Genomic DNA, 16316 nt, shown 5'->3' on the forward strand with positions numbered 1-16316 from the left:
CTCCCTTCCCCTCCCTCTTTGCATCCTCAAGGCTGTTCTGTACTACAGATCCTCTCCTAAGGCGATGGACTGGGTGGAGGAGGAGGTGGCCTCTGTCTTAGCAGAGATAATGGCTGTTGACCATTATTCCTCCTGTGGGCAGAAGCAGTGAAGCAGCAGCCGTTGTGGTGGTGGTTGCTGCTTTGTGGAGGGATGTTTTGGCACCTTCTGGTCTCCCTTTTTCCTTGCGGCGTCTCTTCTGTCCTGTGGTGCAGATACTGCCCTGTGTTGTTACTATGTGCTGTGCAAAGCTGAGGGATGCAATCAATCAACACTTATTACTGAGTTTGCTTATCCTGAGAAGTTTATTGGTCCAGAGCTGTCAGGACTGAGGGAGGAACCAGTGTGGAGAGCTGGTTCTCCACATGTGTGCCTCTGCAGAAGGTGCAGTCACCAGAGCAGCAGCTGGAAAAAGAGCTGTGGAGGTTGAAACAGACACCACGTCCTGGGCTTGGTTCCTGGGGGTGGCTGTGAACCTGGAAACTTGGGTCCCAGGGTGCCCTTTCCCACGTCAGCCAGTGCTGCTGACAGCTGCAAGCAGCTGCTGGGAGTTCATGGGCAGATGTGAGTCAGAAAGGACATGGGGAAGCCTGACAATTCCTCCTCAGTGTGTCTGTGAGCAGGAAAGCCACCCCATCAAGGGGAAGGGGACTGTGGAGAGAGAGGTGTTGGGCTGCCTGACCTCCAAAGGTCCTTCCAGCCTGAACTCCTCTGTGATTGAATCCAAATCTGCCTCATGTTTTTATTGGAAAAAGGTAAGGAAAAAGGCCCAAAAACGTGTCAGGAGGAACTGTCTGTGCTGCAGTCAGGGCTGTGTGTATAAAATAGGTCAGGTAACAGTTGCAAACGACTCAGGGGCAAACCAGCAGGTCCAGATGGTGTCCATCCTCCTGGGGTCAAGGGACCTGGCAGGGAGCTTCTGAGCAAGGAGAAACTGGGTTCTCAAGTTCATTTGGAAGTGAGAGACAGGAGAGTCTGACTGGAGGAGAGCAGACTGGTTTTACTGGGGTGAGGACAGGGCAGGGCTTGGAATGGCCATTTCTTTGGTGGTCACAACAGAACAGAAACCCTGAGTCCAAGAATGGGGTGGGAAAGGGCAGCACGGAGCAGGATTGCAAGGGGTAGCCCTTGGAGGGGCCCTCTGAGTTAACCAGTGAAAGGCTGTGCGTGTTGGGCTGGGAGGAGCTGGTGGCCCCCACCATCAGAAATACTCAGAAGGGACCTGCTGTCTGAGGGCTGGGTGAGGAAGGATGGTTACTGGTAGCTTCTGTGACCTTCTGCAGCACAGCCCGTGGCACGTGGCGGTTCTTCCAGGCTCTGGGAGCATCCCTTGGTGGTTCTGCCTGGGTCTGGAGTGCCCCTCTGGGGGGGAGCAGGCTGTCCCCACCAGCTGTGCTTCATCTTTATCAAACACCTCAGTGAAGAGACTGAATGTTCCCTCAGTCAGTTTGCACGTGACAGAGCTGGGAGGACGTGTTGATCTGCCTGAGGGTGGGGAAGCTCTTCAGAGGGACCTGACCAGGCTGGAGCCATGGGCTGAGCCCAAGGGGATGAGGGTCAACAGGGCCAAGGGCAGAGTCCTGCCCATGGGACACAACAACCCCCGGCAGCTCCAGGCTGGGGCAGAGCGGCTGGAGAGCTGCTGGGAGAAGGAGCTGGGGGTGTGGGGTGAGCTCAGCCTGCCCAGGAGCCAGCAGTGTGCCTGGGGGGCCAGGAAGGCCAAGGGCAGCCTGGCTTGTGTCAGAGCCAGCGTGGCCAGGAGGGCTGGGGAGGGGCTTGTGCCCCTGGGCTGGGCACTGGGGAGGCTGCAGCTGGAGTGCTGGGTCCAGTTCTGGGCTCCTCAGCACCAGAAGGACATGGGGGTCCTGGAGCGAGTGCAGAGAAGGGCAACCAGGCTGGGGAAGGGGCTGGAGAGCAGCAAAGCTTCCCAGGAGCGGCTGAGGGAGCTGGGGGTGCTGAGCCTGGGCAAGAGGAGGCTGAGGGGAGCCCTTCTCCCCCCTGCCCTGCCCTGCCCTGCCCTGGCAGGAGGGTGCAGAGAGGTGGGCGATGGTCTCTGCAGCCAGGGGCCAGGAGCTGGGCCGAGGGGCAATGGGCTCAAGCTGCCCCAGGGCAGGGTCAGCTCAGCTGGGAGGGCAAAGTTCTTCCCTGGCAGAGTTGTGGGGCTGTGGCACAGGCTGCCCAGGGAGGGGGCTGAGTCCCCAGCCCTGGGGGTGTTGAACAGAGGGGAGATGAGCTGCTCAGGGAGCTGGTTTAGCTCAGGATGGGAATGTTTGGACTTGATGATCTTCAAGGTCTTTTCTAACCTGGTGATTCTGTGATCTCACAAAGTAGAACCCAGGGGGTGTGAACTGAGCATCTTTCAGGTGAAAAGAACCCCAAACTGCTCCAGGAAAACACTCTGTGTGCTGGCTGGTGTTCAGCCCAGAGGGCAGCTGGGTGAGCACAGCTCCAGGTGGGATGGCTGCTGTGGACACTGGGTGGTCAGTGCTGCTCATGCAGCCCCTGGGGTCGCTGGACGCTGCAGGCAGCTTCACCACAGTCCCTGAGCTCGGGTCTCCATCCCCTCCTGTCCCCACAGCCAGCTCATCACAGCCTCCAGCGCTGGGTGAACAGAGGTGGGAGTGTCAGGCTGCACATCTGGGGAGGGAGGACGTGTTCCTACATGTGTAGAATGTTTGCAGAGACCCTGGGATTGGGCTGCTCCATCATTTCTGGCTTTTTCCTTACTCACATGCTCTCTGCAGGGGAGGATGCCATGGCTGCCAACTGCTGTGCTGGGTGTTCTTGGTTGGACCAGAGAGGTTGGGTCACCAGGACTTGTTGGGGCCACTGCAGACCCTCTGGGGCACGTCCTGGTGCTGTGTGGTTGGAGCAGCCGTGTGGGAATGTTTCTGTGGGGCAGCCAGGGCAGCCCTCACTCCCTTCCTAAGGGGCAGGAGAGTCACCTGGGGTACAGCGACCTGTCCCCCACTGCTGCAGGCAGATTTGGGGACAGTTACTGGTGATTGGGGAATCACTTGTTAAAGGGCAGAGACTGGCAGGACAAGGGGCTGGAGTGAAGCTGGAGGAGGGAAGGGGGAGAGGAGAGACTGGGGGGAAGTTCTGTGCAGAGAGAGTGGTGAGGGGCTGGAAGGGGCTGCCCAGAGAGGGGGTGGGTGCCCCGTCCCTGGGGGTGTTCAAGGCCAGGTTGGCTGGGGCCCTGGGCAGCCTTGTGTAGCTCCAGGCCTGGAGGTTGGTGTCCCTGCCTGTGGCAGGGGGTTGGAGCTCTGGGACCCTTGGGGTCCCTCCCAGCCCAGCCCAGGCTGGGATTCTGGGATTCTGTGATTCTGTGCCTTGGGGAAATACCCTCTACTAGAGCAGTAGGTACTCACTCGGGCTGGCTTGCAGAGGCTGTAACAGCAGAGCTCCCTCCAAGGCCACGCTGTGTCCAGGTCCCAGCACAGCCCTGGAGCTGCTGCTGGAAGGAGCCTGCGTGTCGAGCAGGAGCACCAGGACCTGGTCAGTGGGAGACACTGTGAGCTGGTGCCTGAACCTCGAGGCCCCTGAAGGCTGTTTGTGTGTCCCGTGGGTGTTCCAGTCTCCACTCCACCGCTCGGTGAGAGGTGACGGGCACGTTCCCCGTGCTCCGTGGAGAGACGTGTGGTGCTCCCAGTTTGTCACTGGTTGGATCCCGTCCCAGCTGCTCAGCAATTCCCATGATCCACCTCCTGAGTGAGGTGTTGTAGCCTGCGAGTTGTAACGTACTTGTTTCAGCTAATTAGTAGCTGTCTCTGCTTTGTCATCACGGTGACACAAATGCCTCTGCCTGCTCCTCCTGGAGCAGACTCCTGCATTCACAGAACAGCCCCAAAGCTGCTGTGAAGTTTCCCCTTTCCACAAGCTGCTTGGTTTTCTCTAGTGCTTTCAGCTCCCCTTACTGATGGGGGGTGTGTTGTAGCTTCATATTGATTTCAATTACAGAATGAATCTATTGGCCATGAGCCAGCAGAGTGCCCTGGGGCTGAGAGAGCCAAGGGGATCCTGGGGGCATCAGGAGGAGTGTGGGCAGCAGGTGACAGGAGGGGATCCTCCCCCTCTGCTCTGCCCTGCTCAGGCCCCACTGGAGTGTTGTGTCCAGTGCTGGGCTCCCTGGGATCAACCAGCCAGGGGTCTCCTGGAGAGAGTCCAGAGGAGGGACAGGGATGCTGAAGGGGCTGGAGCATCTCCCCTGGGAGGAAAGGCTGAGGGAGCTGGGGCTGTTCAGCCTGCAGAGAAGAGCCTGAGAGGGGATCTGATCACTGGGGATCAAGAGCTGAAGGGTGGGACCCAGGGGCCATGGGCAGCCTCTGCTCAGTGTCTGTGGGGACAGGACAAGGGGCGATGGGCTCAGGCTGGAGCCCAGGGAGTTCCCCCCAATGTGGGGAAGAACTTCTTCCCAGTGAGGGTGAGGGAGCCCTGGGACAGGCTGCCCAGGGGGTGTGGAGTCTCCTTGTCTGGAGAGATCCCAGCCCCTGTCCTAGGGACCCTGCTTGGGCAGGGGGTGGACCCCATGGGCATTGGGGGACCCTTCCCACCCCTGGGACTGTGATATTCTGCAGTGCCAACTGATGCCTTGTCCAAACAGATGTTGAACCAGAGTTGCTCCAGTTCAGAATGGGGGTTTCAGAACTTTTCTTTGCTGAACTTTTCTTTGCCCAGGGAGGGGCTGAGTCACCTTCCCTGGGTGTGTTTAAAAGAAGGGGAGATGAGGTGCTCAGGGATCTGGTTTAGCTCAGGATGGGAATAGTTGGAATTGATGATCTTAAAGGTCTTTTCCAACCTGGTGATCCCGTGATTTTTCAAACCCCTCCTGATTTCCATTCGTGTTTCCCCTCTCAGTGACAGAGGCTCTGGAGGAACAACACGAGTTCAGTCCTGAGGGATCAACCTTTAGTGCTCCAAGTGCCCACACTGGCTGGGGCTGCCTGGCTTCCCTTTCCTTGTGTGTCATCACGTCTCGATTCGTGGTCACTCAGCAACCACAAACTTCCAGTCAGAGGAATTAATTCATCATCATCAGCCACAGTGAGCCCCAAAGCAGTTACCCTGTGATGTGTGGAATACCTGTTGCTGGGGAGTGAGGCCACCAGCACGTAGCTGTCAAGCTGAAGGACCCCGTAACACTGCTGGTTGTCCTTCAGCGTGCAGGCAGGGTGTCTGGGAGTCACTCACACCGTGGTGACCCTGTGGTGGCCCTGCTTTTGGGATGTGTTTGCCTCCTGGCCCACATCTGCTCAAGGTACCATAGCCCTGGCTTGCTGTTGGCTCTGTACAGGCACCTTCCTCTGCTGCTGCTGGGGATGGGGTTGTTTCAAGGCAAATGAAGACACAGGCTGGAGGCAGCAGAGGCCAGAAAATGTCCCAGTCACCCAACTCCTCATGAGGTGTCTGTCCCCCATGGAAAGAGAGCCAGTGGTGCAGCTTGAGATGCACTTGGGCCTGTTCCCTGGACCCTTCTCTGCCTGAGCTGGCAGCTGAGGTGCTAATTAGAGTGTGACATCTTGGGAAGATGACACAGGGCTTTGGACACTGAGTTGTTCGTTCTCACTGGGAAGGCTCAGCTCTGTGACATTTCATAGCTCAAACCAGGCAGTCAGGTATCTCTTAGTAATGAGGGTGTCTTGGAGCCAGCCAGGGTCCTTGTCCTTCAGGTGCCCTCCTTGTCTGGAACTTGTCCCAGGTATGTCCATGTGCCTCAGAGCTCCCTGTGAGGAACTGGAAGCGCAGTCTGGAATGACCCACTGTTAAAAATCTACCAGCTCTGCAAATTCTGCCCTGTGAAGAGGAGAAATCCATCCCAAGGGATTTAAAAGGCAGCACGTTGCTTCCTTAGAATCATAGAATCATAGATAGCATGGGTTGGAAGGGACCCCAAGGGTCCCAGAGCTCCAACCCCCTGCCACAGGCAGGGACACCAACCTCCAGGCCTGGAGCTACACAAGGCTGCCCAGGGCCCCAGCCAACCTGGCCTTGGACACCCCCAGGGAAGACGTGAGGGATCAGAAACCTGCCGGGCTCAGAGGAGATCCCAGGCCGGGCACTACAGCCCGTGCTCCTGGGCCGTGGCTGGGTCAGGGGAGGGGGTTGCTAAATCCCACCCCTCACAGGCCTGATTGAGTCCCAGACAGGGACAGAGGCTGTAACCCCAACCCCACTGACCCAGCAAGATGGGTGAGCACCAAGTGCACAGTTCACAGAACCCCAGAGTGCCCAGGCTGGAAAAGCCCTGGGAGCCCCTGGAGTCCAACCAACCCCATCCTGTGCTGCCCCAGCTCCCTGAGCACCTCATCTCCCCTCTGTTCAACACCCCCAGGGCTGGGGACTCAGCCCCTCCCTGGGCAGCCTGTGCCACAGCCCCACAACTCTGCCAGGGAAGAACTTTGCCCTCCCAGCTGAGCTGACCCTGCCCTGGGGCAGCTTGAGGCCATTGCCCCTCGGCCCAGCTCCTGGCCCCTGGCTGCAGAGACCATCGCCCACCTCTCTGCACCCTCCTGCCAGGGCAGGGCAGGGCAGGGCAGGGGGGAGAAGGGCTCCCCTCAGCCTCCTCTTGCCCAGGCTCAGCACCCCCAGCTCCCTCAGCCGCTCCTGGGAAGCTTTGCTGCTCTCCAGCCCCTTCCCCAGCCTGGTTGCCCTTCTCTGCACTCGCCCCAGGACCCCCATGTCCTTCTGGTGCTGAGGAGCCCAGAACTGGACCCAGCACTCCAGCTGCAGCCTCCCCAGTGCCCAGCCCAGGGGCACAATCCCCTCCCCAGACCTACTTTGCTGCAGGAGCTTTTGAGCTGGTAATGGGACCATTTGTAACTGGGCGAGTGGTGGGTACTGGGGCCTCGGAATCGTGGGGGAGGTTTTAAATGGTCCGTTTTGGTCCTGGTGCTGTGGTTCTGCCAGCACAGAGGTACGTGTGGGGGTGAAGTTCAAAGACAGGTCGGAGGTGCAGGTGAGTCTCTTCTGTCACCATCACTGTTCCCTGAGCTGTGTGCTGCGTGTCCCTGACTCCAGCAGCGCTTCTCTGGGGGGTGCGATGGCCTCACTGTCCCAGCAGGATCCTCCAGGTGCTGAGTGTACCAGGTGAAGCTGAGGAATGACACGGGCATCACAGACTGACAGAGCTGTAGGGGTTGGGAAGGGCCCCCCAGAGCCCATGGGGTCCCACCCCCTGCCCAAGCAGGGTCCCTAGGACAGGGGCTGGGATCTCTCCAGAGAAGGAGACTCCACACCCCCTGGGCAGCCTGTCCCAGGGCTCCCTCACCCTCACTGGGAAGAAGTTCTTCCCCACACTGGGGGGAACTCCCTGGGCTCCAGCTTGAGCCCATCGCCCAGATGACACGTGGAGACACTTTCAGAGCTGAAATGCTCCAGGTGATGGATTTTAAGCAGAGAGAGGGGCTGGAGACCTCACGGCAGTACTGCTCCAGGTGAATCCCCAGCACACCTGGGGTGGCTTCTGAGGGGGAGGCAGCAGGGTTAATTAAGATCTATTTTTAGCAGTTTCAATTTAAGTTCAGAAATGCCCAGTAAAACCTGTTCCCAGCTGTGCAGGGCTGGGGCTGAGCAGGGCCAGGAGGGATCCCTGTGTGCGGGGGGCTCTGAGGAGCTGTGCTGGGTCGGCAGGTCGGGGTCTGACCTGGAGAAGTGGATGATGACTCTTTTTTAAATTAAAAAACGCTAACGAGGCTGTAATTCATTTCAGGGGGGTACTTCTCAGTACCAAGGTGAATTACCAGCTCCCTCTCTGGGGCTGGGAAGTTCTGCTCTGCCTCAGCCTCTTGTCCTTCTCCTTTGGTTTTCCCTCCTGGAAAAACATCCCTGGCAGGGCTCTGGGAGCAGCTTCTGGGTCCTGCCTGGGAGGGAGTGGGGCAGGATGTGCCCTGGGGGGGGATGCTGTGCTGGGTGGGGATGCAGTGCTGGGGAGGGATGCTGTGCAGGGGGATGCTGTGGTCGGGTTGCTGTGCAAGGGAGGGATGCTGTGAGGGGCGGTGGGGGGGCTGCTGTGCAGGGGGGGGTGCAGTGGGGGGGGATGCTGTGCAGGGGGATGCAGTGGGGGGGATGCAGTGCTGGGGGGTTGCTGTGCTGGGGGGTGCAGTGGGGGGGATGCTGTGCAGGGGGATGCAATGCTGGGGGGTGCAGTGGGGGGGATGCAGTGGGGGGGATGCAGTGCAGGGGGATGCAGTGCTGGGGGGTGCAGTGCTGGGGGGTGCAGTGGGGGGGATGCCGTGCAGGGGGATGCAGTGGGGGGGATGCAGTGCTGCGGGGTGCAGTGGGGGGATGCTGTGCAGGGGGATGCAGTGCTGGGAGGTGCAGTGGGGGGGATGCTGTGCAGGGGGATGCAGTGCTGGGGGGTGCAGTACTGGGGGGTGCAGTGGGGGGGTTGCTCTGTGCCTTCTCCAGTTTGCTTTGTAATTTTCCACTATTAAAATGTAAATGTGGCCTCTCGGCTCGGAGCTGCGGAGACATTTGCACTCCCTGCGCTTTCTGCTCTCTTACATGAATATTTAACACCGAGCCGGGAAATGTAAATAACCCCCAAGTGTTGATTACACTTCGGTTCATTAGGCCGCGGCCCGGGGCTGCCCAGGTGCCCGAGCAGCATCCCGGGGCCCGGCTGCGCCCCGCTGCCCCTGCGCCGCAGCGGCGAGAGGTCCCCCCGTCCCGCCGCGTGTTCCCCCTCCGGGGGCAGAGGGAAGGGGCGAGCGCCGGGTGCCCCAGCCCGGCTGGAGCGGCGCTGTCATGGCAACCGGTGATTCGTTGTGCTGCGATACCCAGCGAACACGCTGGTGAAACTCTGGAGAAGGCAGAGCGAGGGGTCTCCAGAGCTGCCGTGGGAACCGCTCGCAGTTGTTCTCTCGTTGCTCTCAGGTCCCTCCCTTTGCCCGCTGGGGATGGGGGTCTGGGGGATGGGGAGGGGAAACCTGCCCCGGGTGTGGCTGGCTGGCAGCAGCCTGAAGCCAGCCTGTGCCTGGGGGCTGGAGAGCAGCCTCAGCACAGCTTGTTTTGGGGTTATTACCAGGGTCAGAGGGGGTGAGGAGCAGGGAGGAGCTGGCTGGGCAGCCCCAGGGACTGGCCCCTGCCTGCCCCAGGCACCCTGGGACTCATGAGGTGCTTCAGGGTATCCTGAGGCACTTTGGGGCCTCATGGGTGCCAGAGCACCTCTGAGCCCCCTGCAAGGAGAGCTCCTAGACCCTCCCATGTGAAAACAGGCACCCTCAGCACCTCTCAGCATCCTCCTGCCTCCACTGGCTCCTCCTCTGCTTCGGGATCTGTTCTACAGCCCCAGCCCATGTCCCACACAGGGTGGGATCTCTCCTGTCCCTGTGCCGTCTGGCTGTGGCACAGATGATCTTCTCTTCCACAGATCTCATCTCCCTTGCTGTCTTCACGTGTATCAGGGCCAGGAACGTGCTTGTCTCTCTCATTGTACCTCATTTCTGTACAGAAGGGCCCAGCTTGTGCTGTGTCTGCATGGTAGAGCCTCTGGACTGGCTGGACACGAGTCTGTGCACTGGGGAGTCACAGGACACAGGGGTTGGAGAGCCTGTGGAGACCCCCCCAGCCCCACCCCTGCCAAAGCAGGGTCACCCAGGGCCATGGGGTGGGATCTCCCTGGAGAAGGAGACTCCCCAGCCTCTCTGGGCAGCCTGGCCCAGGGCTATAAACTGGCAGAGGACAGGTTCAGACTGGATGTAAGGGAGAAATTCTTCACTCTTGGAGGGTAAGGCCCTGGCACAGGGTGCCCAGGGAAGCTGTGGATGCCCCCTCCCCAGCAGGGAGGATGGATGGGGGCCTCGAGCAGCCTGGTCTAGCAGGGGGTGACCTTGTCCATAGCAGGGGGGTTGGAGCAAGATGATCTCTAAGGCCCCTTCCAGCCCAAACCATTCTGTGATGAATCTCCTTGGGTTCTCCAGCCTGCCCAGGTCTCACTGAACGGCAGGACAGCGTGTTGGCCACTCCTCAGGTTGGTGTCTGAGGCTCTGGACCACCTGGGGAGAGAAGTCCTGTCCTGCTCACACAAGCAGTGGCTGTGCTCCTCCTCCCTCCCTGTGAAGCTGCCTGGATGCCTGCTCACTGGGGTTTTCTGTGAAACCCAGGCTTTCCTGAGCACACACTGTCATTCCTAGACCTCCAGCTTGTGTGGAGAAGCATCTGATCTTGGCCCAGATGCCTCCATGGCTGCACAGTGCCCTGAGATTGTCCCCAGGGCAGCCCAGGGTCCAGAAGCTAAGCACTGAGGTTGGGGCTGGTGAGGTTTCCATCACCTCTGCCTCTGCCCCAAGAATCCCAGGGGCTTTGCCAAGTGCCCCTGAGCTCTCCTCTGCCTGCCGGGGTGGACACCCTGTGTCCTTGGCCACAGCTGGCTGGGGCAGGAGCATCTTTGGGCACCTGAGAGCTGGGGCCACTCGGTAACCTAAGGGTCTGGAAGTGTCTGCTCCTCTCACAGTGCTGGAAAGCAGTTTTCCTCCCTCATCTCTGGGACTCGTGTGACTTCCTGGGGTGGGTGCCCCATCCCTGGGGGTGTCCAAGGCCAGGTTGGCTGGGGCCCTGGGCAACCTTGTGTAGCTCCAGGCCTGGAGGTTGGTGTCCCTGCCTGTGGCAGGGGGTTGGAGCTCTGGAACCCTTGGGGTCCCTCCCAGCCCAGACCAGGCTGGGATTCTGGGATTCTGAGCTTCCACAGGATTCCAGGTTCTGCTGTTCAGTGGCTGATGGTGCTCGGATCAGTGGCTGGGGTGGCACAGAGACATTGGGTCTCTGCTGCTCTGATTGTTTAAAGGGCTTTTCTAGAAGTGCTGTGGTGCAGATTCAGTGTCTCCCGGAGATCTGCCAGTGTCTGGATGATGCAGGAGCCTGGGTGTGCAGCAGAGCTGCTGGGCAGTGCTGGTGGGATGGCTGGAGGGAGCCCTGAGCCTGGTGTCATAGAATCACGGAGTCACAGGGTGGGAAGGGCCCCCCAGAGCCCATGGGGTCCCACCCCCTGCCCAAGCAGGGTCCCTAGGACAGGGGCTGGGATCTCTCCAGAGAAGGAGACTCCACACCCCCTGGGCAGCCTGTCCCAGGGCTCCCTCACTGGGTAAAAGTTCTTCCTATGCTCTGACTTGCAGCCATTGCCCCTTGTCCTGTCCCCACAGACACTGAGCAGAGGCTGCCCATCCCCCCTGCATCCCATACTTAAGATATTGATAAACATTAATAAGGTCCCCCCCTTAGTCTTCTCTCCAGGCTGAACAGCCCCAGCTCCCTCAGCCTTTCCTCCCAGGGGAGATGCTCCAGCCCCTTCAGCATCTCTGTCCCTCCTCTGGACTCTCCAGGAGATCCCTGGCTGGTTGATCCCAGGGAGCCCAGACCTGGACACAACACTCCAGGTGTTGGGTTGGTGGGACCCGCCTTGTGTCAGCATCCTGAGTGCCACGGTCCTGTGACCCCCCAGACACGGGATGCTGTGACCCCCCAGACACGGGATGCTGTGACCCCCCAGACACGGGATGCTGTGACCCCCAGACACGGGATGCTGTGACCCCCCAGACACGGGATGCTGTGACCCCCCCCAGACACAGGATGCTGTGACCCCCCCAGACACGGGATGCTGTGACCCCCCAGACACGGGATGCTGTGACCCCCAGACACGGGATGCTGTGACCCCCCCAGACACGGGATGCTGTGACCCCCCAGACACGGGATGCTGTGACCCCCCAGACACGGGATGCTGTGACCCCCAGACACGGGATGCTGTGACCCCCCAGACACGGGATGCTGTGACCCCCCAGACACAGGATGCTGTGACCCCCAGACACAGGATGCATAGCGCATTTCACCCGGGGATGACATCACACCCATGACGTGGCGTCGCTGCCGCCCCCCCCCCCTCCTTGCCCACAGCCTCTGGGTGACCATTCTGGCCTGTTCCTCTGGTCAGGGTGTCCTGGACACGGGTGCTGGCAGCACTGGGGCTGTGGATGGGTCAGCTGGCAGCAGGAGGATGGGGAGCGCGGATGCTGCCGGCAGAAATCCCCCACCACGTGGTGGAAACTCACGGGAGAACAAATGCATCGCGTCGCTATGGCAACGGGAAGATGTCCAGGAGCCTGAAATTCTTGTACTTTGAACCTAAAATATTCCGAGTGTGGCCTCCCAGTGCAGCTGGGGAGCACCTGATGGTGTTTGGTCGTGGATGACACCGGTCTGGGCAGCATCCTCTCCAGGGCAGCATCCTGCCCAGGCCCCGGGCTGCTCCCGTCCTCCGCAGCCCCTTCGAGGTGCTGCAGCGTGTTCAGGGCTCAGCGTGTCTGTGCAGGTTGTGGGAGGGGTGGGAAGGGTGATGCTGGGAGGGGGGTTGGTCCCCTGGCTCCTGAGTGTGTCTTTGGGCAGCACCCCTTCCTGCTCCACCATCCCCTTGCTCTTGCTCCCACATTTGTACCAGAAAGGGGCTGGATGTTGTCACTCTGGGTTTGCAGGTGGATGTTGCCTTACACCAGACAGACTTAAAGCACATGAAAGCTTCAGGATGGGAAGGGTTTGTTAAATGGAATTTGGTTCTTCCTGAGGACCAACCAAGGAAAGGCTGAGGGAGCTGGGGCTGTTCAGCCTGGAGAGAAGAGCCTGAGAGGGGATCTGATCACTGGGTGTCAAGAGCTGAAGGGTGGGACCCAGGGGCCATGGGCAGCCTCTGCTCAGTGTCTGTGGGGACAGGACAAGGGGCGATGGGCTCAAGCTGGAGCACAGGGAGTTCCCCCCAGTGTGGGGAAGAACTTCTTCCCAGGGAGGGTGAGGGAGCCCTGGGACAGGCTGCCCAGGGGGTGTGGAGTCTCCTTCTCTGGAGAGATGCCAGCCCCTGTCCTAGGGACCCTGCTTGGGCAGGGGCTGGGACCCCATGGGCTCTGGGGGCCCTTCCCTCCCCTATGACTCTCTGGTCCCTCTGCAGAGCTGCCAGCAGCAGTATCTGCCCGTGGCTTCTTGGGGAGGTTCTCTGGGTGCTGGGTGTGAGCTGGGCACTGCTGTCCTTCACCATGTGTGTGACCTTTTGTGTGCTCACCCCTGGCACTGGCCCCAAGCTGCAGATTCAGTGCCTGGGGACAGGAGCGAGTGGGGACAGTGTCACCAGCACACATGTCACCACGTGTGCCATCTCACCACATCTCACCCCACGTGAACCGGGGTGGCAGCTGGGGATGGGCTGGGGGGTTCCCGCTCGTGTCCCCACGTCCTCACTGGTGCTGCTCTCCCTCTTCCCATCCAGCATCCCTCTTTTGGACATGCCCTCTCCAAATCCTCCCCGAGCAGTGTGCCGTGGTCGGGCTTACCTGCCCCTCGTGCTCCCCGGGTGGTTCCCCTGGTGTGGCACAGGGAGAGGAGCTGGGAGCAGCCGGAGCTGCTTCCCCTGGGCGCTGGCGGTGCCTCTGCCCTCGAGCCCCAGCTCCACCGGCTTCCCCATCCCTCTGGCTCTGCTGCCACCTTCCAGCGTGACCATGGCCGGCCGGTGCCAGGGTTGTGCTGCGCTCCTGGTCGCTAATGCTGCTTTCCTGGCTCTCTTGCAGTGCCTTTCAGAGAAACCCCCAGCTACACCAAGCGGAGACGGATCCTGGGTGCCGGCGGCCTCGCGTCCCCCCGCATGCTGCAGCGCTCGGCCAGCGACAACAACCTGAAGGCGGAGAGCCGGGCGTCCTACTCGCCGGTGCCCTCGCTCCGCAGCCTGCCCCCGCAGCTGCTGGCTCAGATGCAGGAGGCGGCGGGGGCCGTGGCGGGGGACGGCAGCCTGGCGAGCTCCCGCAGCGCCCACAGCCGCTCCCCGTCCCTGCAGCGGGTGCAGGAGGAGAAGGAGACCGACCTGCCCACGCTCCGCAGGAGCAGCCGCGGCAAAGCCAGGTAAGGGGCTGGGGGGAGGCAGGACGAGGCTGCCCCGTGCCACGGCCTGTGTGTGCTTCAGCCCCTGTGCCTGCATGGTGCTGGGCACCTCAGGGTCCCGGCGGCGGGGTGGCTGGTGCAGCCCGATGCCACCTCGTGCCCCCCTGTCCTGTGGGGAGCAGGGCTGGCCGGGCCCTGGAGCGGGTGCTGAGGGGCCTCTCCCTCCATCATCTCCCTGGCCCTTGGTTGAATCTCGTGTCTCAGAGACATGGCAGGTGCATCCCCGCCGCGTTGCGCTTGTCGTTGCCATGACAACGAGTGCATCTTGCAAACTAATACTTGGAGGCTGCACGTTGCAGAGGAGGCAACACCTAATGTGTCCCGGCCAGCCAGAGGCTGTGCTGGTATCACCAGTATCGCCGGAGTCGGTATTGGGCCTGTGTGCACGGGCAGGGCTGTGGCTCTGCTGGGCCTGCTGGGGCTGAGGGATGCACTCACCCGATGGCCGGGTGGCACAGGGGTGCCGTGGTCCTGTGGCCAGAGCTGGGGCCCAACACAAGGAGGATGTGGGGCTGTTGGAGAGGGGTCAGAGGAGCCACAGGGATGCTCAGGGGGCTGGAGCAGCTCCCCTATGGAGAGAGGCTGAGGGAGCTGGGCTGGGTCAGCCTGGAGAAGAGAAGGCTGTGGGGGGACCTCACTGCAGCCTCCCCGTCCCTGAAGGGACCCCAGGAACAGGAGGGGAATGGGCTTGTTCAAGGGCAGAGACTGGCAGGACAAGGGGCTGGAGTGAAGCTGGAGGAGGGAAGGGGGAGAGGAGAGACTGGGGGGAAGTTCTGTGCAGAGGGAGTGGTGAGGGGCTGGAAGGGGCTGCCCAGAGAGGGGGTGGGTGCCCCGTCCCTGGGGGTGTCCAAGGCCAGGTTGGCTGGGGCCCTGGGCAACCTTGTGTAGCTCCAGGCCTGGAGGTTGGTGTCCCTGCCTGTGGCAGGGGGTTGGAGCTCTGGGACCCTTGGGGTCCCTCCCAGCCCAGCCCAGTCTGGGATTCTGGGATTCCTGCTGCTGTACCCGCTTGCTGTGGCCCAAGGCACAGGAGTGACATGGAGCTCGTGTTCCCTCCCTGCTCCCTGTCACTCACAGGCCACGTGCAACATGAACAGGGGCTCTGGTGCTGCTGGCTGCTGCTGGTGCTTGTGTCGTGCTGGGAGTGGGAGCTCACTGTGATGCACCAGGATGGCTGCTGTGTCCTCAGCCTCGGTGACCAAGGGCCCCTTTGGTGACCCTGGGGTCAGGCTTTGTGTTCAGAGGTGGCAGAGAGGCAGCAGTGACCGTGCCCCAGGTAAAGCAGCGTCTGCCCAGGAGAGGCTGAGGAGCCGTTCTGGGGCCGTGAGGCCAGGGCAGGGCTTGGAGGAGCAGCAGGACCAGGTCTGGGCTGCAGCTCTGCTCCCTGGGGACCGAGAAGTAGGTGTGAGGGTGAAGGACCAGGCTGTGATGGGAGCTGTTTGCAGTGACCCCAGAGCAGAAACAGCTCGGAGCCAGTCTAAAGAACTGGGGGAAAAGCAGCATGTGAAGAAAAAGTGATGAGAAGAAATGCAAAATTGCTGCCACGGGGGGAGACTGAACTAGTCCAGTGACACCTGCCAGGGTTCTGAACTCCTGAAAAGTTGTGGGATGTTTTCTGAGCAGCTCCAGGCAGCTGCTGCTCAGTGTGCAACTCCAGATGCTGCAGGACTGGGTGGCCCAGCAGCAGTGGGTGATTAGTGGAGAAGAGTGTAATTAATGCCTTGGTGGTAATGAACACCAACTCTCCTGTGTGCTGCTGACCTGGCTGGGCACCACCAGTCAGCACCAGCAGCCTGAGGGAAAAGGGCTCCTGGATGCAGTGAAAACGATGAGGATTGAGGAAAGAAATTCCTCTGCTTTGAAGAGAGGTTTGGAAGAGCGGGATCGTTGCCTTGGAAACGAGATGAATAGGAGGCAATATGGTAAAGATATTGGAACTGCTGAATGGCTTCTCAGGGGGCAAGAGGGAACCTCTGCCTGCCCCACAGCGCCGGGAGGAGGAGCGTGGGGTGGGATGAATGGGGAGCGTGCTCAGAGCCAGCTGCAGCCTGGGGCTCTTCTGCACCCTGAGCCAGCCCAGGACTTCACAGCCTGGGCAGCGTGCTGCAGGCAGGGGCACGGGGTGGTTGTGCAGGCAGGAGAAAGGACACCCAGCACCCTGGGCTTCTGTGATCAGCGAGGTTTTGGCAGCGTTCTCGACGTCAGCTGGAGCAGAGACAGGAGGAGGGGAGCTGGGGAGGATGAGCCCTACCCAGCGGGGCAGTTCCTGGCGAGGCGAGAGCACGGCTGGTCCCGGGGGTTTGGGGGTCTGCTGTGGGCAGTGGGGTGAAGTGGGTCTGCAGTGCCACAGCATGAGATGGGGGTCAGGAGCT

The 16316-nt window shown here is 60.9% G+C and overlaps 1 protein-coding gene across 1 annotated transcript in view; it reads left to right on the top strand.

Moving 5' to 3' along the window:
• Nucleotides 1-16316, top strand: part of SHANK3 (SH3 and multiple ankyrin repeat domains 3) — a gene marked incomplete at its 5' end in the record, with an annotated part of 288033 nt that overhangs the window by 89559 nt on the left and 182158 nt on the right. The window contains one exon of the mRNA XM_084268006.1: nucleotides 13581-13908. Within this exon, the coding sequence (XP_084124132.1) occupies nucleotides 13581-13908 (328 nt within the window). The remainder of the gene's footprint in view (nucleotides 1-13580; nucleotides 13909-16316) is intronic.

The sequence above is a fragment of the Gallinula chloropus genome, assembly GCF_964237585.1.
Source record: "Gallinula chloropus genome assembly, chromosome: 1".
NCBI classification, from domain to species: domain Eukaryota; kingdom Metazoa; phylum Chordata; class Aves; order Gruiformes; family Rallidae; genus Gallinula; species Gallinula chloropus.